We start from the raw sequence: 22,254 nt of genomic DNA, 5'->3' as shown, positions 1-22,254 counted from the left end.
CTGGAACCCTGAATGACAATGATTATAAGAGACTTCCCCCAAATCCAAAACCTTCTATTTTCCCCTCCTTACCTACTGGAGGGCAAAGCTCACCTTTACTTACTTCTGTGTATCTTCCAGCATCTAGTACAGACCTTGTCACATGGACACCAAGGAAAGGTTGCTGAATGAATGAATGAAAATATGTGTGTTTTTTTTTTTTTTTAAGATTTTACTTATTTGAGAGAGAGCACAAGTAGGGAGAAGGCATGAGGGAGAGAGAATCTTAAGCAGACTCCACACTGAGCAGGGAGCCCCACACAAGGCTTGGTCCCAGGACCCTGAGATCATGACCTGAGCCCAAGGCAGACACTTTACTGACTGTGCCACCCAGGCGCCCCTGAAAATATGTATGTTTAAAGATGACACTCAGCAAACTGCTATTCAGTGCCTTTTGATCTTAATTAAATCTTTTACAAAGACTGTGTGTGTGTGTGTGTGTGTGTGTGTGTGTGTGTGTGTAAGAGAGACAGATTGGGATAAAGCTCTTTCTCCTTGTTCTCCTCAGAGTGGAGATGACTCCTCAGAAGAGGAAGAAGGGGAAGTAGATAGTGAAGTTGAATTTCCACGAAGACAGAGGTAAAACCAACAAACACATGTGACTGCTTTCAATGTGATGGGGAAAATCCTGAGTTTGCCATACTGCCTGTTCAGTCACAGGTCACCCTCAGACAACCACCTTTTAGGGAGATTCAAACCCACCATTCCTGTTCTCCCATTGCCACATTTTGGTCACTTAGCATGCATAACAGATCCTAGTTCATCAGAATTCATTTCTTACGAACTTCAAGATAAGGAGCATAAATATGGATTCAGAATTATAACTGAGTATGTAGTGGGCGTTTTTTGAGAGATGGCCATACTCTTTGGTGGATAACTTCATTGGGTCTCTGGTGTGCCTCCCTGTATTAATCTTTCTGGCTGCTATAACAAAATACCACAGGCTGGGTGGCTTAAACAATGGGAATTTATCTTCTACAGTTTTGGAGGCTAGGGAAGTCCATGATCGGGGTTTCTGGTGAGGACTCTCTTCCTAGCTTGCAGACGGCAGCCTTCTTGCTGTGTCCTTACAGGGCTGGTGGGGAGAGAGGAGTGGAATGGGAGAGAGTATAGCAAGGAAGGGAAGAGATCTTCCTCTTATAAAATCATAGTCCCATGGGATTATGGCCCACCCTTATGATCTCATTTGACTTTCATTACCTCCTAGAAGCCTATCTTCAGATTCAGTCCCACTAGGGGTAGGGCTTCAACATATGAATTGGGGTGGGGGTGGACACAATTCAGTCCAGAGCACTCTCATGCCTTTGGATATTATGCATCAGGTTAAGTATAATTAATTAGATTGTGTCCTTTTTTTTTTTAAGATTTTATTTATTTATTCATGAGAGACAGAGAGAGGCAGAGACACAGGCAGAGGGAGAAGCAGGGAGATCCCGGAATCCCAGGATCATGCACTGAACTGAAGGCAGATGCTCAACCACTGAGCCACCCAGGCATCCCAGGGTTGAGTGCTTCTTCAGCCTAGCCTTAAAAATCGCTTCCTGTCTAGCCAGAAATAATAATTTTGCTGGTAGGATTAAATTTAAGAAGGACCACATTCCCCTGGTTCTAGAATAAGAGCTGCCCTTACATAGGAGTAGGGAAGCTAGCTTTCCTCCAAGAAAGCCTTTTCTACAATTACACATTCTGGTCTTGAAGAGTAAAGCTCTAAGAATTGCCTAAGAAGGCTTGTGTACCTGCCCAGAAACAGGAATTCTCCGCAAACCAAGGGACTCATTTGATAAATTGTATTCTGGGTGTCCATATTGCACAAAGTTGAAATCTGTTCTCATCCCCTGAGCTACTCTTGCCACATTACTATTGCTGCCTTACTGTGTGTCCTTGGCTTCTCCTATGCAGTGAGATTGGATTCTAGTAAAATGTCTTTTCATTCTCTGAACTCACTCTACTGACATAACAGTTAACGTTACTTCTAGCTTTGTTCCTGTGACACACAATGAACTCGGCCCACCTCGTGGCTTCCTGCCTTTCTTGTTAGCTGCAAATTATATATATGTTTTTACTGCATAGTTTTGCTTTTTATATTATAACATTTTTCTCCCTGTCTCCTTTCTGTTACCAGCTTTGAGATGTAGTGTGAATCCTTTTTTCTTTTTTTTAAGATTTTATTTGACAGAAGGAGAGAGAGAGAGAGCACAAGGAGAGGGGGAGTGGCAGGCAAAGGGAGAGGGAGAAACAGGCTCCCTACTGAGCAAAGAGCCCAATGTGGGACTTGATCCCAGGACCCTGGGAGCCAAAGGTAGATGCTTAACTGACTGAGCCACCCAGGTGATCCTGAATCCTACTTTAATTTCCCTTTCCCACATGGGCTCTTTTCAAAGTGTCTTTGATCCCCGCCCCCCCCCTCCCCGACCTCAGCCTATTACCTGGCCTGGTCATTGGCAAGCCTCAGATCATATGCCATCAAAACAACTTTTTTAAAAAAAGATTTTATTTATTTATTCATAGAGACACACACAGAGAGAGAGAGAGAGAGAGAGAGAGATAGGCAGAGGCACAGGCAGAGAGAGAAGCAGGCTCCATGCAGGGAGCCCGACGTGGGACTCCATTCAGGTCCCCAGGATCAAACCCCGGGCTGCAGGCGGCTCTAAACCGCTGCGCCACCGGGGCTGCCCAAAACCACTTTGCACTTTGTATTAAGAGATATAGAAAGATTAGATGACAGAGGAAAAAGGCAGTCTTCTTTTTATTGTATGTTTTGTTTTGTTTTGTTTTGTTTTGTTTTGTTTTGTTTTGTTTTGAAACCAATGTAAGCTAACAGCATTCTTAATTACTAGGCTACTCATAAACAATGGGAGAGAAATGAACCTTTGTAAATTCTCCTTCCCCTTGCCCCCCACAGATTTAGTCTCATCTAAGTAAAACTCACATGTTAACTAGAACTAGGCAGTGCTCCCAGCTGCAGAGTAAATGTTTTTTCCAAGCTTATTTACACTGGGGGTTACATTACCTGATGGAGCAAAGGCACTCGGCCGTCCAGGGCTGCCATGCCCAATGGGAAATGCAACTGGGGTGGAGGGAGAGGGAGAGAATGACATTGAGTGGGGTGTGAGTAGACCCAGCCCAAGCTGCAGCCTGCCTTCTGTGATGATGTGGCCTGGAACAAGTCACTTTCCTTCTCTGGCTCAGTTTTATGGGCTGAGAAATGAGTTAGACCAAAGCATCTCCCAAGACTCCTTTGCCTTTAAGAATCTGGGAGGTCGGGGATTTCTGGGTGGCTCAGCAGTTTAGTGCCTGCCTTTGGCCAGGGCATGATCCTGGAGCCCCGGGATTGAGTCCCGTGTCGGGCTCCCTGCGTGGAGCCTGCTTCTCCCTCTGCCTCTCTCTCCCTCTCTCTGTGTATCTCATGAATAAATAAATAAATAAATAAATAAATAAATAAATAAATAAATCTTAAAAAAAAAAAGAATCTAGGAGGTCTTTGCATAAGATGCAGAACATCTCCATACCATGCATGCGTGTGCACACTGTGATCAGACCAGCTGAGTTTTTCAAAGACCAGTGGTAGCAATCAGCTTTGGACTATAGTGCTGAGCCACATAAACATGTGACCAAAGGAAAAGGGAAATTCAAAATTTCTTCTCTTTTGCTTTAAATTTAAATGGCACCCATCTATCTGATTTGAATCTCCCTCAGGGGTCGGGAGAAACCTAGGTAACCTCTCAGCGAGGCTATGATGGACAGACAAGGGAAGAACAGGGGTTGTTCCTGTGATTAAGATCCTCTGGTTCTTTGTGGTCCTAGGCCCCATCGCTGTATCAGCAGCTGCCAGTCGTATTCAACCTTTAGCTCTGAGAATTTCTCTGTGTCTGATGGAGAGGAGGGAAATACCAGTGACCACTCCAACAGTCCTGATGAGTTAGCGGATAAACTTGAAGACCACCTGGCAGAGAAGCTAGATGACCTGCTGTCCCAGACGCCAGAGATCCCCATTGAGATATCCTCGCATTCAGATGGGCTCTCTGATAAGGAGTGCGCTGTTCGCCGCGTGAAGACACAGATGTCCCTGGGCAAGCTGTGTGCAGAGGAACGTGGCTACGAGGTGGGGCTTCTCCTCCCTTCTCCCCTTATCACAGTAGCTCTTCGGGGTTAGAGCATGCTTGAGTCCCTAGGGCCTTTACAATTCTCACTTAGTATGCCTCCAAGAAGTAAGTGGAAGTACAGAGATCAACAGAGCTCCCCCAAATAAGGGCAGCTCTCCCAAATCAGGCACAAACATTGAACTGCTCAGGCACCCTTCATTCTAAGATGAAGTCAAACGTCACCTCCCCCTAGCCCCATCTCCCTCGTGGTTCAGGGTATGAGCCTCCCTCCTCCGTGTCTCCACTGTACCCTGGATGATGCTCTCATAGCCTGTGGAACGCTTCAGTTCCTACACAGTACAGTACAGTTCCTGCCATTGGAGGGCAGGTTAGCATAGCGGCCGAAAGTACACCCCCGGAATCGGACTGCCCACACGCCAAGCCCAGCCTGAGTTCTCTACTGACCACCACGTTGCACAAGCTGCTAACCTCTCTGTAGGTCAGCTCCCTCATCTGTAAAGTAGGAGTGATGACAGCATCTGTCTCCTGGGGGGTTGTGAGGATTAAGTGAATTTCTAAATGTAAAGCACTTAAAGTAGTGCCCAGGTCATAGCCAACACTACATTAGTAGGGCTGAGGTGGTCCTGCTGCCATCGCCATCATCATCATTGCCATCATCACCTTTATATGTCTTCTTTCTCCAGAAGCCCTGCAAGGGCAGGACCTGGTCTCATTTATCTTAGCCAGCAACCCAGCATGGTGCCTGTCATGTGGGACGTATCTGGTACATGTTTACTAAGTGACTGCCTGAATGAATTAAGCTTTTTATTTTGTCTCGATTTTGCAGAATCCTTTGCAGTTTGAAGAATCGGACTGTGACTCTTCTGATGGAGAGTGTTCTGATGCCACAGTTAGGACCAATAAACACTACAGTTCTGCTACTTGGTAATGGAAGAAAACCCATCCTGAAGATCTCATGACAATACTGGCATTTCAAATCCCTCCCACCCCATAGACTCTTTCCCCTCTCTCCTTGCTTTTTTGTCTGGGAAGAGAGCCGCCCCATTTTTCTTACCCCTAGAAATGAGCTGCAATAACAGGAACATGAGACTTCGCAAATCTCTGGAAAAAAAAATATCCAAATGAAATTAAGTCTCACTGAACATTTCAATCAAGAATGGCAGGGATCTATTTTATTGAATATTCTAGCTACTGTAACATTGATATTTATTTTTGTTTGACATTTTAACACTTTGTACTGTAAAGAGTGAACTATATATGACATAGAGAGAGACAATAATTTCTTGCAAAAAAAGAAAGAGAGATAAAGAAAGAAGTTGAATTTAGGAGCAACATCCTTGGGAATTTGTGGGGCCAGGAGGTATTATTGCTACTTGAACAGGGGACCAGTTCTTTTGGCCATAAGTGACTGAAGAAGAGCCAGAGCAAGACATATTATTTTAGAAAACAAAGAACAACAAAAGAAAAGCAATTCCAGGTAACTTATGAACAGACCACATTAAGTTCAACCAGCTTGTCCACATGGGTGATGGAAATGACCTAGAAAAGATTGGTGACCAGATACTTGCACCCAAGGTCTTTGAGGGCATCTGCTTCCTCTAGGAGGAAAAAGACAACTACCCACGTGGAAGCTGATTTCATTTTACAAATTTGAAGCAGCAGTTGGTAGTGAGACTTACAGACAGCGTCAAACCCTGTCTTTACCAATACTTCCCATTTTAATGCTGTCATCGCCATGACCTTGACAAATGTGTGACCTTGACCAATGTGTTGATTTTTCAGACTCAAGTGCCATTTTCTTGTAGCCTATTTCCTTTCCACCTATTGACCACTTCCTAGAGGGAAAAAAAGGCAGGGGGTGCTCATAAAAGAAAAAGGAGATTTACAACAGTATTAGAAAAGCAAATGTGGAATTTGTGAAAGTACATTCTCACAATGTCTCAGTTCAGCTTCATGGAGAAGGTGGGATCGCCCCTCTGTGGAACCAGGTTGCTCGTCTACTAGAGTCATATTGATTCAAACAGAACAGACTTTGAAGGCAGCTAGCATGTGTGTGAGTCTGTCCAGTGTCCAATCCCAAACCACCACTACCCTTGTTTTCATTCATTAACTCATTCTATCCGGGAAGCTTTAGTGCCTGGCTACCACTAGCAGCATAAAGGCAAAATAAGCAACTTACAAAAGGCAACTTCTTTCCCACAATAGCATTTTCATTAAATGCAACTTGTGAAATGTGTTTTACTGCACTCTGGATCAATCCAGTTTGGAATGATTGAATTTAGAAATTTCGGAGAAGAACACCTGCTGCTGAGCAGCAATCAGAAAGATTTGACATTGTCCAAGGCCTGAAGTCCTGCTTCGCTCTGGGTTCATGGGCTTTGAAAAGCATTCCAAGGTACTTCATGGTGCCTTGGCTTCAAGGAATTTTTATCTAGAATTTTATATAAAAACAGGTGTTGGCCTAGTTTCCATCTCTTTCTCCAAGACAGGTTACTACTGTCAAATGACCTCTCTAGGCTCAAGACCTGAAGAACATGGCTCAACTCTCTGACAGTGCATCATGTTGGACATTAGGAAAGACTTACACCTTCAGGTATTAAACTATTTCCGACACAGATGAAAACGTTGCCCCCCTCTGGGTGTCACTGATTGCATCAGCCAAAAAGGAAAGGCGGAGGGAATGTAGAGCAATTCCTTTTGCTTGTTTGGTCCCTCCATCTGTTTACACTTTATGTTGAGACATTGATTTAAAATGTAGTGTCTATAATTTATAGCTCTTAGGTAGGATGAAGGAAAATGTTTAACTTATGCAGAGAGCAGTATTGTTTGCATTAAATTATTCCATTTTGTATAAATTCTGTAGCTGGACTACATGAAATATCTTAAGTTATGGCATTATTCTCATTGTTATTTTATTTTATAATAATTATCATTCTCATTTTCTGTCGATCAGAAGGTGTGGTTTACAGTGTAGCACAATGATTGTGTTTATTGCTAACCATGGATAATGATGGATTTTTATGATTTTTATGAAGGAATGAAAATGGAACTGCCATTTGGGAGCTCCCTGGTATTCATCTGAGTTGTATCCCCTCATTTTCTGTGTGCAACAACAATCATCTGAGGATGCGGGTTCTGCCCTGGAGCCCGGTGGATACACTGGGGTTTTGACTTGATCTGAAAAGCTCCTGGGTGGGCAGATGATGGAGTGGATGGACAAATACTTCAAAAGCTGTAAACTTTATCAAGTTTCTTAAGAAATAAAATCATGAGACTACATTAGAGGCAAAAAGAGAATTATTTAGTGCCCTAGGAAGAACTGGCCTAGGGAGTTGTCACCCGGGGCCCCTGGGTTAGGCAATGTTCAAGAGCGGGCAGCAGCTTGTCATCTCCTTCCTGCCAGGAGGTCCCATAGCACCAAAATCTTTTTTTTTCCTCCTGGCTGGGAATAGCAGGGAAACCTCAAAAAAGAAAAGAAAAAAAAAAAGAATATATATATATATATCATGACACTGACATAAAATGCCTAAGTGTGATATAATCCCATTAAAGACTAGAAAAATTCTAGAAGGAGGCCTGAGGGTCATAGGGCTGGAAAAGTACCTTTAAAGGCCATATTTTCCATCCTTGGACTTTAGACCACACTGTACTGTGAATCTCTCTCTTGTTCATCGCTTCTGGGAACAGAGAGGCTACAAGTTTCCACCCTCTTTCTCTCCAACAGAAAACATACTTCAGTTTGTCCAGTTCTTGCCCATCTCTAGTGGCAAAAGGGAAACACAAGGGTCAGCTTCTGTCTTACACCTTTCAGTGATGGTCTTCCTAGAAAACCCACACCTGATACCTCATAATTTTGATGGGTTGTTTTTTGTTTTCTGAGTTCCTATCTTGACTGCCTGTCATGATGATGCCATATATACCTATCTGGGTTTACTGTTATGAGCATGTTAGGATAGCAGACAGTGTTGAATCTTTAGTCATTCACTGTATTGTCAAGAGTTGAATAAAGTTCCACATTGAACATTTTTATTTTTATTTTTATTTTTAGTAGAAGTGACTAGAGGCTTCAGAAGAGAAACAGTGTCCCTAGTCTAGGTTAAAAGCCTTCTCTGTCTCAGCCTTGTTCTTCACTGCCTGCCTTGAACTAACCAGGACAGTTTTGAATCAGTGTGTATTCCTTTGGGAACGACTCCACTGTCATCTGAAGAGTGCTGCATCCAGAGCTCAGGGAATCGAAGAACTGATTCTTCAGTCCTCAGGACTGTGCAACATGCTATAAGGAACCTCACAAGACTGTGATTTTAAGCTTCGGTGTTGATTGAAAGTTTAACCCCCTTGGGATGAGCATTCACATTCATTTAGCATCTGTTTTTGACTGACTGCAAGATAATGAGTTTTAATTTGTGTTGCAGATGAACATTTGGTTCTGATTTTCATCTATTTCTAGATCATGTCCTCTGATAACAATTCCTATTAATTGCTTAGCAGAGGGACTGAGAAGCCAACATCCACTTTGAAATTATAATAGACCTTACTGCCTGACCTGTTTGCAAGATTGTGGGAGCTCCTACTCATAAAGTGTGAAGATACTAGCTAGCTCCGTCGTAAGATGATTTGGTACAGCCTACTTGAATTTCAAATGCTTAAAAACTTTAGTATTAACCATCCTTTTGGAATTAAGGATTTTTATTTTTTTTTTGTAGTGAGAGTTAATAAGTACTAGACATACATTTCAGGGCCTCATTGTGCTAAATTTCCCTCTTACCCTAAGTAATAGAAGTGATGGGGTTTGGTTTTCCTGATACAACCCAATTTTAAATGCTGTCCCCTACTGTGAAGCATTGACATCCTTTCCATATGAATGCATCCTTAGTGATCAAATAACTTAACTTTTTTATCCCCACACCTTTTTGTCTCAAGTTTTCCCTCCTTTTCATAAAATATTCCCACTTGAACTTCCTAGAACTGAATTCTCCAGAATAGAACATATTTGGAATCCAAGGAATTCCTGCCCTGCTCTAGAGTATAGTGTGCCGTTTTGTTTTTCCACTAAGCCAGAAATCAAAATACCACCACATACCACCATCTATCACCTCCACCCTGAACACCCAAGACTGATGTCATTTATTGACCGCCATATTCTTTCCTACCCAGCCTGGACACAGCCTCAGCACCTCTCACAACACAGCACTGGGAACAATAACTACCACTTGATTGGAATTGGTGTGCAAGGGGAGATGTTTTGGCATCCCAACCCTGAGCTCGTAATTAATTTTCTCCAGGTGGTTTGATAACTTGAGTTAGCCCTGAAGGGAGAGTGACAGGATATCACACCAGTGCTCTTATGGAGCCCACCCTATGGCTGTTGGGGGTCAGCACCATTGCCAGGAAAAAGGCCACTTGCTTCCACCCACTGTCCTTTTGGACTACCATTCCAACTGAATAATTTCCAATCACTGATGGATGGAATTCCAAAGTATCTCTTCATTTACATCATTTCATTGTGTTCAATAGGCATGTTCCTTCCTCCCCTTCTATGAACAAAGTTAATGTATTGAGTCCCAGTTACATGCTTCTTTCTTAGACTCTGTGAGGCTAATGTACCAAAACAATGTGATATTCTTTTTTAAGACTTTGACTTGTACTGTCAGTGTGAATTTAGTGCCTTTCCAGGCAGCAAGATTTTTCTTCTCTGCTGACTTCATAGAGGGAAATGCCCTACTATACTCATACCACCAATGTTACCATCCTCAGAGACCAGCACATCAGAGTTACATTAGTCTGCTTGTTTGCATGTTACAGCCAATACTGCGAGCACCTATTCAAACTGCAATGAACTAGGCTGCCAAGCAGAAAACCCTTCTGGAACCTGGAACACTTCTCAGGGACAGGTGGCAGAAAAGGGGAGCTCTGAAAGCAGTGCTTTGAGAAACAGGGTTATTCCCAAGGAGTTGGGTTAAGGCTTTTGTTAACTGTCACATGATGAGGGCATGATGGCAGGTTCTCACAAAGACCAGACCCCAGGTGGACGCAAGGCTGCTGTAAGGGTACTTTTGGCAGGATCCCAGGCTTACTCTTTGAGCCACTTCACAACACTCAGGGGAACGCTGGCTCCTGGCCCTGGGCTGCTGCCTGGTGACCTGGTGGAAAGGGTCCTTGAATGGTTAGACACACAGGGAACCCAATCAGAATGTGGAGGCTCTTAGGAAGAGTCCCTTGTGGACTGGATCACTAGAGTGGCTCTCCACCCTCAGAGTGCCCTCTTCTTAGACTCCAGGAGTGGGAAGACCCACTTGGATTCTTTACCGCAATAATTTAAGTTCCTATCAACTTGGAGCAAATTCTTTTTCATGCTTAAGTCTCAAAACAAGCTTCCTCCTCTGTCTCCCCTGGGTCTCAAGTACCATCAGTCCCCTGTTCCCTGTGGTCTCTGATGCCAGCTCCATCTATGCTGAGCAACTGTACAGTGATGGGAACAAGAGCGACTATCGAAGCAAACCAATGCATGGAATTAAACAAAAAGTGTGCTTCACTCTTTTCTGGTCCTGTCTCTTCCTAAGGTGCTGTGTGTGTCCTGAAAGCTGCCGTCACACGTCTCGGCATTGGTCAGAGCTTTAGGGTAAGAAGATTTGACATGCAGGGCGTCCTGCGGCCAGGAGAACCAGGTGTGGAGAAGCTGGTTTCTGTGGCTCCTCGTTTCAGACACCCCCACAGGAGGAAGGGAAACCGTTGTTTTTTTTTCCTCATAGTCTCTTCCTGATTGATTTGTCACAGGCTGGACAGGTGCCCTCCTGCTTTCCCACGACTTCCCTGCTGCCCATCTTGTAGTCACTCCTCTGTTATTACTGACTCCACTATAAAGTGTAGAAAACCGTGAAAACAAAATTCTGGCTTCCAAAGAATAAGAGTGGTAAGAAACCTCCTGAGAGTAGAAAGCTAAAACACCATTTTGGATTGTCTGATTTTCAGCCAATCCTGATTCCCAATGACAGGGGGAATTGAAAGTTAGCAACATGTACACCACGCACCACGCAGAACATTTATATCCATTTATTTGGGAAATTGCTTTGCCTGTAAACTCACAAATGGTAAGGCACATTGTAGCAAAATCATGGGGGAAGAGGGATAAAGACATAAAATATAAGGGTCCTGTAAAGGACAAAGGGCACACAAAAAGCCACAGATTTCACACAGCCTTCTCCTCACCCCCACTCATTACCAAGCTTCTTTTAAAACAACATATCTTTAAAAAAGAAGTCCTGGCTGTTTTTTGTGTCATACCATGTCCCAAAACCATGACCTGGGGATTCATTCTTCCTACTGAACAGGAATATGCTCAAGAATTCATGTAGAACAAGTGGCCCAAGTGAAAGCCTTGGCAAGATTCTTGGCCAAGCCAAAGCAAAAGCCAGCAGATGATGCCCAAAGGCAACAGTTCTGGTAAGAAATGAATTACTCCTTTGGGTTACAGAATCCCAGAGCTGGTTAGTGTAGGCACCAAGGTCCTCGTGTCCCTGGCACCATTAACCCAGGTCTGTGCCCGTTCAATACTGCAGCTGTAAGAAGCAGTAACAGCCACAGATCATTAAAATCAAACACAACAAAGTAATCTAAAACCAAGTTTTCCTCTTTGGGTTAAAAGATAAAATTATACCTCAGTTATTCTCAACAAATGACAAAATTAAAAATATTCAGAGGGTACACTGGCTGAGAGCTAAGTGTACTGAATCCAATCTCCTAGCAGGAGGGTGGAGAAAGGATTCCCACAGGATGGACAGATTAGAAAATGTCATTTGGTTCCAGTGAGCCAAGGGCCCTGCCCCATTCGGACAGGTAAAAATTTCTCCAGAACATATCCATGACATAGAGTTTGCTGCATTCATATTTAATAGTCTATTTGCAGTCAGCTCCATTATCAGAACATGCAACTAAGAGGTCTAACACATCCAAGAACATCAGTGCATCTGAACGCAAAGAGCATCACGGAAATCGCTGGGCGTGTGAGCTGTGTACGTGCAAGTTCCATGTGGTTCCTCAGCTTGATTCCCTTGGTTTATGGAAGAGGTAGGTCATCAGCAAAAAAGTGCAGGACGCTCTTCGAGAGACTAGCAAGACAAAGGGTAATGTCAGTGACGTGGGTTCACGTCATCATCTACACCAATTACATACACTGGGGACTTAACCACCTGTCACAACAGCCTACTGCTTTGCTAAAGAGGCACTCTGGACAAGGACAACCAGCAGCTTCTCCTAGGGCAGCTCAGGCCTTGGCAAGAGGCAAATACAACAGACTACCCTGAGTTCCCTGTTATTCAAATAAATTATAAATAGGATCTTCTAGAAGGCCATCCATTTCACAGAATGTCCTGCTACTCCAGGACTGGTTGGAGAACCTAATTCACCTTCTAGAACACTCAGAGTGTCCTTTATGAAAACACCACACACAGATAGACAGCGTCCAAATCACCTGTTGAGGGTAGTGAAGAACAATGAGGGGCTGCAGAGGACCACACCATTACACAGACAAGCAGCAAAGTCCAGGAACATGGCAACCAAAACCACACAGATCATGTGTCCTTTCTACTATTTAGATGATTAGTGTTGCTTATTTCATTTAAATGCAGGTCCTTCTGACTAAATTTTTTAATGAGGGTTCCAGGAACTAAGGCCACCAAGGCAATGGCCAAAAGCTTGAAGACCGTTTCCCAGGAGAAAAGAGCATCCAGAGAGGTCAGAGTTGACAGGATGGAGCCTGTCTGCACACAGATAAAATTGTACGGGATCAGACCTGGAAGGAAAGGGAAAGAGCCTGTTACTAGGGCCAGCAAGATGAAGAACAACAACCCTTTGGAAATGGCCCCAGAAATTCACAACTGTGACTCCAGATGTGTTTGTTTTTTTTTTGTTGTTTTGTTTTGTTTTTTGCCCAACTCCTCACCCCTAAGCACATTACCTCTTTCCCTTCTCTACTCCTTCCCCGCCTTTCCTCACTCCCCAGAAACTGCCATTTTACAAAAAGACTTGATGACAAAAATACGTACACCACAGTAAGATAAAAAAATGTTTTAATAGGAAACACAAAATGAGTGAAGAATAAAAGTGTAAAGTTCACCCATTTGCTAGAAGTGCCTTCAAACTGGGTTCTGAGCACCCAACAGTCTATGAGAGTACGCGTAGGATAAAAACAAGTTTCTTAAAAATAGCACTACTTTTGCATTCTACACTGTAGATCATCAAATCCACTGGATCCCAAACATCTGACTGGCGGCCTGACAGGCTGGTCGCATAACAATTCTCTGGGGAAGCTGTTAAAAAACACATCCTTGGGCTCCCTCCCACCCCCACCCCAGAGATTCTGGTGACCTGGGCCTACAATAAAACCCAGGAACCCACATCCTAACAGCTTCTCCTGTTCCCCACTCCTGAGACTAATTGGTTTGGGACCCCCTGATAATCCGCTGGCCCCCTACAGTAGTCGATGCCTCAAGATCACAGAGCACTCAAGGTCACACAGCCTGCCAGAGAGAGGACTGGAACCCTGGTCTCCAGAGTCTTCCTAAGACTCCTGCCACCTAGGTAATTACAGGCTGCTGACGGAGTACCAAGGCACTCTGCCTGAAAGCCGATATGACCAGAATGAGCTGTGGTCGATGTTGCTTCGATTTAAGATCTCAATTTCTCGCTCAAGAGTTCCCTATTAATAGCAGCTGCTCGACCACAGATTTGTTATGTTCGCCCTAGAACCCCTTAGTAGTCGGTCTTTCCCTCCATGGTCTAAGGTAGGTTTAAGAGAGGCAATCCTTGCCTTGGGCTTAAAGAGGGTGGTTTACTTCCACTGTGAAGAAAACAACAGTCCCTGATTGTACAGGCTGTAGGCACAGTACCACGCTGCTAAAGGTGATCCAAGGCCCAGACTCTGAGAAACACTGCTCTTGTCCCAGGCCCTCCTCTGGCCAAGCGGCCCATGGAGGACAGTAAGTAGCTCGTTGAAGGTCAGACAATGGTCGAAAGGCAAGAAGGAACTTTACTAGTATCAGCTCTTCTCAAGGCAGATCTTAATCAAAACAGGGGCCAGAGCCAGAAAGGAAGTCCCTTGCTCTGTTCCTTTCTCTCCCCATACGCCCTCACTCCAGCTCCGCTTTCCCGCTAGCATTCACTGAGCCCTTGCTAAGGTCTTTCACAGATGACACTTCTAATCCCAGTGCCTAGCACGGTACTGGCCACACGCTATGCACTAAATACCATCGTGGAATGGAAAAGCTTTACTTTTCCCAAAAGTAATTTTATGGGTCTTCTGTTCAGCCCTGAGCAGATCTGAAGTCAGGAATAATTACTTGAGGCCACAGGCTTGACACTGTTCTTCACAAACTGGGCTCTCAGAGGCAGGCACATGGCCATGCGACTGGTAACCCAGGGAAGGCCCCCAACGTGACAACGCCGAAGACTCAGACTCACCCCGCCAGCTTCTTACCGAGTAGAACAGAGAAGAAGAACTGCACAATCGGGATGTTCAGAATCGGAGCCGAGAGGTTCAAGAACCAGTTTGGTGTCATGGGGAAAAGTCTCAAAAACAGTAAGAAAAAAAACAAGCTGTTTCTGTTTTCCTCCACCTGTAGCCAAAAGAGATGAGGCCATTAGGCAGCAGAAGGAATCTCTAGATATTGAAAATCTGATAGCGCCAAGCACTTTTCTAGATGCTTCACGTATTCTCTCCCTGAATCTTCCAACACCCTCCGGGGTAGAGCATGTTTTCCTCCTTTTGAAAATGGAAAGTACCTGAGGCTAAGCAGGAGCGTGCCCAAAGTCACAGAGCTGGTCATGACGAAGCTGGAATCTGATCCCAGGGCTGGGCCTCGTGAACACACCCAAAGGAACCCGAGGAGTTCCAGAGCAGGGTGGAGGAACCGGGGAGGGGGAATTCCTGCCTGCACGCCCCTCAGGGCCGTGCGGTGACGCTCAGGGCCTCAGCACTAGTTGCAACCCCTCTCCTTACCTTCCTCTGCAGCAGGGACACTTTGTCAGGGAAGTAGGAGACCACCAGCTGTTTGCCAAAAACACTGGAAAGCAGGTAGCAGCACGTGGCGCCCACTGACGTCAACACGCAGCACAGCAAGAGCCCCAGCCATGGTCCAAACAGAGCACCAGCTAAAATGTTCTGCAAAACCAAAACCAAAACCAAACCAACCCCTCAGCCGTTAGAGCATCTAGTGGCTACCAGTCACCTTGCACTGGAGCCTAAGAGTCATAGATTCCCTTCTCTTTCAGTGACTTTCCCAACCAAAACCCAACTCCCATGCTAAAGGGGTGAATGAAAAGTGACGACGGGGCTGGGAACTGCACCCCTGGCCTTGGTCTCTTCACTTTCCAAAGGGCGGAGGATGAACACTTCAGAAGGCAGGAGAAAATACACCGGGACAACACGTGTTTACAGCCCCCAGCCTGCTGCGTGGGCTGCAGGAGGCCCTGCCCCCAGAAGGGAGAGGTGAAACACGTTCTTGTTATTATTTTTTTTTTAAGATTTTATTTATTTATTCATGAGACACAGGCAGAGGGAGAAGCAGGCTCCCTGCAAGGAGCCCGATGCGGGACTCGATCCTTGACCCTGGGATCAAGACCTGAACCAAACGCAGTCGCTCAACCACTGAGCCACCCGGGCGTCCCTACTCTTACTATTTTAAATGAACATAAGCCACAAGTTTTCCTTCAGTGAGACCACACCAGCTACAGAAAACATCCTCTTTCTTTGCTTTTTGCTGGGGTTACATCTGTGTGGTAGAGAGCACTAGGGATGCCCTGTTGACCCGAGCTCCAGCTGACACTCGGTAAAGTCTTAGATTAACAAGCATGAAGAGTGAACGCATCCGTGCTCCATACAGTCTGGCTGGGAGACATCACCCCGCCAAACATGAGGCCAAGAGAGAAAGTAAAAGGGGAATTTCGAAGTGAGAAGGCAGGGGTCTGAGGAGCACCTACTATATGGTAAGTGCTTGACTACATGTCTTACTAATCCTCACTGCGACCCTGTGTCATATGCTGTCCTTACACCGTTCCACGGGGGACAGATTAAGTGTCGAGCCCAAGCTCACACCAGGCAGAGACAGGATTCGCTCCCAGGTAGCACGTGACCCTCTGCCCTGAAGTGGATCAGCTCAAGAGGGGAGGAGGGAGCACCTGACCCTTGATCTCAGGGTCATGAGTTCAAGCCCCACACACACTGGGCATGGAGCCTACTTAAAAAAAAAAAAAGCAAGAGGGAAAGCAGCCACAGGGGCAACCCCAAGAAATCAGTCCCTGACTTCAAGCACCACACACCTTCCCGTCTCTCTTGACATGGACAGGTTTGCTTCTCTTCCAGTTTCCGACAGAGACTGCCTAAGTGCATCCTGCCCGAGCCTAGAGTCGAGAAAAGATGCCAAGGCAGGCGAAGAGAGCAGGACAGACGGGAGCCTTCCGGGTTCCCTGCTCAGGCCCTGGGTCGTTTAACAACGCGGGGGGCCCGTGTGCCGGCACCCTCCGGGAGCCAGCTGCTCTGGACGCACTGCTCCGGTTAATCCTCCACACAGCAACGTGAAGGAGAAGCCCCACGTGCCAGATGAGCACACAGGGTTGGAGACGTTGAAGGGCTTGCCCGTGGCTACACAGCTGAGATTCAAACCCACCCCAAGGGTTCAAATATACACGCATTTACATGAAACTGCTCTAAATGCTGCGGGGAGGGCAATAAGGTTCTTCTCAGACCCTGAGGCGGCAACAGCCCGCAGCGAGAGCGCGTGCCCAGGCCTCCGACGGCTGCCCCCCAGCACCCCCCAGGTCTCCCCAGCCTCTCCAGCCCCACAGCACCATCAACAACTTGCACCTGCTCATCAAACATCTGTGAAGGCACTTCCCTGAGCCAGGCAAAGGAGAGCCAGGCAAAGCTGAGAGCAAGGAATGGGCCTGGTTCTCAAAGAGCTCAGAGACTAAAGGAGAAAATGATTTTTAAAAAGTCCTAGAAAACAGCACCAACTTGTAGAGCGTTCCGGAGGCTCCGAGGAGGAACAGCTGACCCAGCCCGGACTGTGTGTGTCTCCGGGACAGCGCACGGCCATCCAGGCCTTAGAAACAAAAGCAGGGGGAACCCGGTGGCTCAGCAGTTTAGCGCCGCCTTCAGCCCCAGGGTGTGATCCTGGAGTCCCGAGATTGAGTCCCACATCGGGCTCCCTGCATGGAGCCTGCTCCTCCCTCTGCCTGTGTCTCTGCCTCTCTCTGTGTGTCTCTCATGAATAAATAAAACCGTAAAAAAAGAAAAGAAAAGAAACAAAAGCAGCACACCTGAGAGGAGAGGTGGCCTCTGGAGCTAGGCAGACATGGGTTCAGAGCTCAGCCCTGCCCCTCCTCACCCTGTCACTGCCGACAGTTACTTCTCACCACAGTTTCCTTATCTGTACAACATGATACTGATGCTCACACGCTGAGGCGGTAGGACAGTTGTCAGTAAAGCAACTAGGACAGTGTTGGATGCAAGGGAGGCTGTTGACAGGTGGCTGCCACAGGAGTCCTCCTCCAGACTCTGTGATTTGCAGCCTAAGGGCCCCTCCACAAAACAGAAGGTGGTTTCCTGGCAAGGGGGGGGGAGGGTGCACTGACCAGGAAGCTGGAGCCAGGGATGGCAAAGCCCTGTTTGTAGAGGTAGGCGCTGCAGAACAGCAGGAGCACATAGGCCTGGTGCTCCTTCCGGTACTCTCGAAGGATCTCGGAGAGCTCCCGCAGCTCGGCCAGGTCTGAGGGGAACCACAGTGACCTGGGGGTTTGGAAAAGCAGATGGAAACATGAGTCCACAGCAGCCTAGTACCTCGGAAAGTCACTTGTGGCTTCTTTCCAAAGTAGGTTCAGAAATGCGCCCATCTGGGGTTGCTGGGAACACACGCAATGGGAGCCTAGGGTGAAGGGCGACCTGCTACACCACAGCAGAGGCAGACAGAAGAGCCCCGGTTTGGGAAGCAAGAGGCCCAGGTTAACATCTCCACTCTGCTAGCCTCCAGCAGCGTCACCTCCCGCTAGTCCCTGGGCCTCGGTTTCCTTATATGAAAAATGAGTGGTAAGTGCCCTTTTAGTTCTCCGGTTTTTCTGCTCTCTTTTTAAGAGGCAAACGGACTGATTTTCAGGGAAGAACTAAATGTCCTAAATTGCCTTCCCTTCGTGGAACGCCCCCTCCCCCACAAGCTGCAGGCCAACGTCCACGGAAGTCGGAGGTTACAGACTGTCCTAACAGCCACTCACAAGCTAATTAAAGCTTTTTCTGGGGAAAGCCTATCTCTCCAGTACCATAAACATAATCTTCTTGATAACATGTCAGGCATGAAAGCAACCCTTTCAAGGAGGCTGCTTCTGCACCCCCACCCCCTCTTTATCTGGCCCTTAGGGCATCCTGAAGCGGGTGCAAGGGTTACCGGGCCTCTGACACATGCGTGGCCCTTGAATCCGTCGATGATCAGAGGAGCAAACCCTCGTCGCTGTCACCACAAAGTTTCTCCCGGTGCGCCCGCCGCCCCCTCCCAGGAGGGCCAAGGAATAACTGAAAACCGTCAGCCTCGGAGTCAAGTGTCGGCGCATCCTGGCCAGCCGCACCGGGCCGGCCGGAGAATCCAATCCCGCATAATTTATTTTTCTAAGATTGTATTTATTTCTTCATGAGAGACAGAGACACAGAGAGAGGCAGAGGCACAGGCAGAGGGAGCAGCAGGCTCCCTGCAGGGAGCCCGACGCGGGGCTCGATCCCGGGACCGCGGGCTCACGCCCCGAGCCCAGGGCAGGCGCTCGGCCGCTGGGCCCCCCGGGCGCCCCATTCCGTGCAGGATCCAGAGTTGTCCGTGCAACTCTCCTCCCGAAGACCGAAAGCCTGGAGGCCGCGGGGCAGAGCTGAGGGCTGCGGCGGCGGGGGCGGGGGGGGGGGGGGGGCGGGCGAGGGCCGGGCCCCGCGGAGATCCCCCCGCGCCGCCGCCAGGAGGCGCCGCGCCTCCCGCTGCAAATCACCGCCCGCGCGCGAAGCCGCGGACCGCGCGCCCAAAGTGCACAGCGTCCCGCGGGCGGACGCAGAGCAGCCGGCGCCCGCCCCGACTCCCGCCCGCGCCGCCGAGACCCGCAGACGCGCCCGGGGCACCCGCCGCCCCGCCCACCGGCCCCGGAGCTGAGCCCCCCACCCGCGACGCTCCCACGCCGGAACCGAATGTCCCAGCCCCGCACCGCATCCTCGGACCCGACCCGCGGCCGCCGCCACGCACCTGCCGCCCGGCTCCTCGCCCGAGCCCAGCGTCCGCCCGCGGGGCAGTCGCGTCGACAGCAAGTACAGCGCGAACGTGCAGCCGACGAAGACCAGCAGGAGGCCGAGCAGGGGGCGCATCTCGCCGCCCGCTCCCCGACCCGGCGAGCGGCCGAGAAAGCTTCAAGGCAGCGCCGGGCGGAGCGCATTCACGGACGGACCGGGGCGGGGCGCGCGCCAAGCCCCGCCCCCGCCCAGGCCCCGCCCCCTGATCAGGCCCCGCCCTGTCCCGGCTCAGGCCACGCCCCTGGGCCGGCGGGTCGAGATTCCCGCGGAGACCTGCCTCCAGGTTTCCGTCCAGCCTTCCTGCGTCTGCGCATGCTCATGCACGTTTCCCTTCGTCCGTTTCTCAGCTTTTTTGCAGGCTCTTTGCCAGGCGCTAGGCGATCCAGGGGGGATTCACGAGCCTTGCCTACGGGGAGCGCGCAGTCGAGCGCTCAAGACCCTGTTGGCCGCACCCAGCTGTGCTCCGGAGCAAATGCAGCCAGTGCTCCCGTCAAGTGCGCTGCGACGGCCAGGGTGACCACAGAAATTATGAAAAGGACTTTTTATTGAGCGCCTACTGTGTGCCCATTATCCCTCATCCTCACAACAGTCCTGCAAGGTTGGTATTTTTGTCTTTATTCAACAGATGAAAAATCTGACTCTCAGATTAAGTGACATCCCCCAAAAGAGAGCCCTGATTACTCTTGTCAAGGACCAGCTGAGCTGGGGCATCTCGAGCTCTCTGTTGGTCTCTCGTGGCTCTGGCAGTAGAGTCAGCTATTTTGTGAACAGTTCGTTAAGATTTCTCATCGTAACTTCTGAGTCTGCTGTGCCTGCGCCAGGCCAGGAACCTGTGATTCTAAAGTATCTGTTAAACTGATCTCTGGAATATCCCGCAGGAAGGTGGCAGCCTTGGCTCTGGCCATAGCTCTTGTCTTCATATTTAGAAGGGTCCTTATGGTCGTAACTTTTTTTTTTAAGATTTTATTTGTTTGTTTGTTTGTTTGTTTGTTTATGAGAGAGAGAGAGAACCAGCAGGGGGAAGGGGAAGGGAGGGCAGAGGGAGAAAAGACTCCCCCTGAGCAGGGAGCCTGACATGGGGCTCAATTCTAGGACTCCTGGATCATGACCTGAGCAGAAGGCAGACCCTTAACTGACTGAGCCACCCAGGCGCCCCGTGGCAGTAACTTACTATTATTGATAATGCTCTTGACTTTCCTTAGTGAGGTTTGGGGGGGTAGCGGCTATAATCATTTTAAGAATAATAAGAGGAGGGACACCTGAGTGGCTCAGCAGTTGAGCACCTGCCTTCCGCCCAGGGCCAGATCCTGGAGTCCCAGGATCGAGTCCCTCATCAGGCTCCCTGCATGGAGCCTGCTTCTCCCTCTGCCTGTGTCTCTGCCTCTCTGTGTGTGTGTCTCTCATGAATAAATAAATAAAATCTTAAAATAAAAAAAAAAAGAATAAGAGGAGCTGTTAGGCATCCTAGAAAATATGCATCACTAAGGCCTCCAACTATTAAGACATTCATAAGCCCAAGGCTGGTGATCATATTCACAAATGAAAATGTATCCCCCTAGTGGACAGAGGACTCCAGATATTAAAACAGAGAGTGGGGACTAGAATCCAAGCAACCAGGGTCCCATACTGCATGGATTCACGACAGAGACAGAGTTTGAGTTTATGTTAAAGATGAACAGGATTTCCACAACAGGGAAAAAGATGGAGAGGGTGAGCCAGGGGCCCAAGTAAGGCACCAGAGTGCAGTTTCATGAAGTCTAAACTATATGAGAAATGAGAAGTTGGAGACAAACTGGAAAGCATTGGAAGGAAGGCTCAGGAGCTGGATTTTTCAATATTGTGTGTGGTGAGACAGCAACCAAGGTGTTTAAACAGGAGAATGATTTAGTTCCCATTTTAGGATGTTTGCTCTGCCAGATGATTAGAATACTTTCTGAGTTGGTAGTTGCAACTGTCCTAGTAAGAAAGGTTGCAGGCTGAGCCAGGACCACGGCAATGAGGATGAAGGCGGAAGGATGGACACAGGATAGGAGCTGAGTTGGTAGGACATATGACTGATTAAATGGAGAAGAGGCAGAGAGGACTCCATAATGCCACAAGCCTAGACGACAGAGAGGAGGCATCCTTATCATATTCAAAGCACACTGGGCCAAATAGGGAGCACCTGTCAGAATTCGAAGTGTACTGAGTCCTAGCAATTCCACGTCCAGGAATTTAACCTATAGATACGCTCACAAAGATGTATGTTCAAGGATATTCCCTCAGCTTTATTTTGTTTTTTGTTTTTTTATAATAAATTTATTTTTTATTGGTGTTCAATTTGCCAACATACAGAATAACACCCAGTGCTCATCCCGTCAAGTGCCCCCCTCAGTGCCCGTCACCCACTCACCCCCACCCCCCGCCCTTCTCCCCTTCCACCACCCCTAGTTCGTTTCCCAGAGTTAGGAGTCTTCGTGTTCTGTCTCCCTTTCTGATATTTTCCACACATTTCTTCTCCCTTCCCTTATATTCCCTTTCACTATTATTTATATTCCCCAAATGAATGAGACCATATAATGTTTGTCCTTCTCCAATTGACTTACTTCACTCAGCATAATACCCTCCAGTAATTTTGGTATTAAGAGATTGAGAACAACCTAAATGCCCATCAGTTGGGGACTAACTGATGAGGTTAATTGTGGTATGTTCCTAAAAGTAATGCTGAGTAGTTTCTTAAAAGAGGGAACCAACTCTATATATCCCGATACCGCACAGTCACCACAGAGATAGCGGTGATAAACAGCAAACAGACAAGTCGCATTGTTA

The 22,254-nt window shown here is 47.6% G+C and overlaps 2 protein-coding genes across 12 annotated transcripts in view; one reads left to right on the top strand and one right to left on the bottom strand.

The window, feature by feature from the left end:
- Positions 1–7,421, top strand: part of MAP3K13 (mitogen-activated protein kinase kinase kinase 13) — a 172,163-nt gene extending 164,742 nt beyond the window's left edge. For all 10 annotated transcript variants that reach the window (XM_072752520.1, XM_072752523.1, XM_072752525.1 and 7 more), the window contains 3 exons: positions 548–618; positions 3,844–4,141; positions 4,969–7,421. In XM_072752520.1, the coding sequence (XP_072608621.1) occupies positions 548–618; positions 3,844–4,141; positions 4,969–5,070 (471 nt within the window). In that variant the 3' untranslated portion in view covers positions 5,071–7,421. The remainder of the gene's footprint in view (positions 1–547; positions 619–3,843; positions 4,142–4,968) is intronic.
- A 3,756-nt stretch (positions 7,422–11,177) lies between these two features.
- Positions 11,178–19,647, bottom strand: TMEM41A (transmembrane protein 41A). Of its 2 annotated transcripts, XR_003236296.2 has the most exons (6): positions 19,403–19,612; positions 17,769–17,922; positions 15,136–15,297; positions 14,614–14,752; positions 12,610–12,930; positions 11,178–12,247 (listed from the first exon to the last, which is right to left on the bottom strand). XR_003236296.2 is itself a non-coding variant. In XM_026007311.2 (5 exons), exons 1-5 carry the CDS (start codon positions 19,519–19,521, stop codon positions 12,710–12,712), a joined length of 795 nt encoding a protein of 264 aa, XP_025863096.2. In that variant the 5' UTR covers positions 19,522–19,647; the 3' UTR covers positions 11,178–12,709. The 2 variants fall into 2 exon arrangements, 1 of the variants encoding a protein (XP_025863096.2); XM_026007311.2 differs by having other exon boundaries at positions 11,178–12,930; positions 19,403–19,647.
- Positions 19,648–22,254: the final 2,607 nt, after the last annotated feature.

The sequence above is a fragment of the Vulpes vulpes genome, chromosome 3, assembly GCF_048418805.1.
Source record: "Vulpes vulpes isolate BD-2025 chromosome 3, VulVul3, whole genome shotgun sequence".
Taxonomy (NCBI): Eukaryota; Metazoa; Chordata; class Mammalia; order Carnivora; family Canidae; genus Vulpes; species Vulpes vulpes.
Note: the sequence above shows the minus strand (reverse complement) of the source record. Positions and strands in the feature narration are given on the sequence as shown.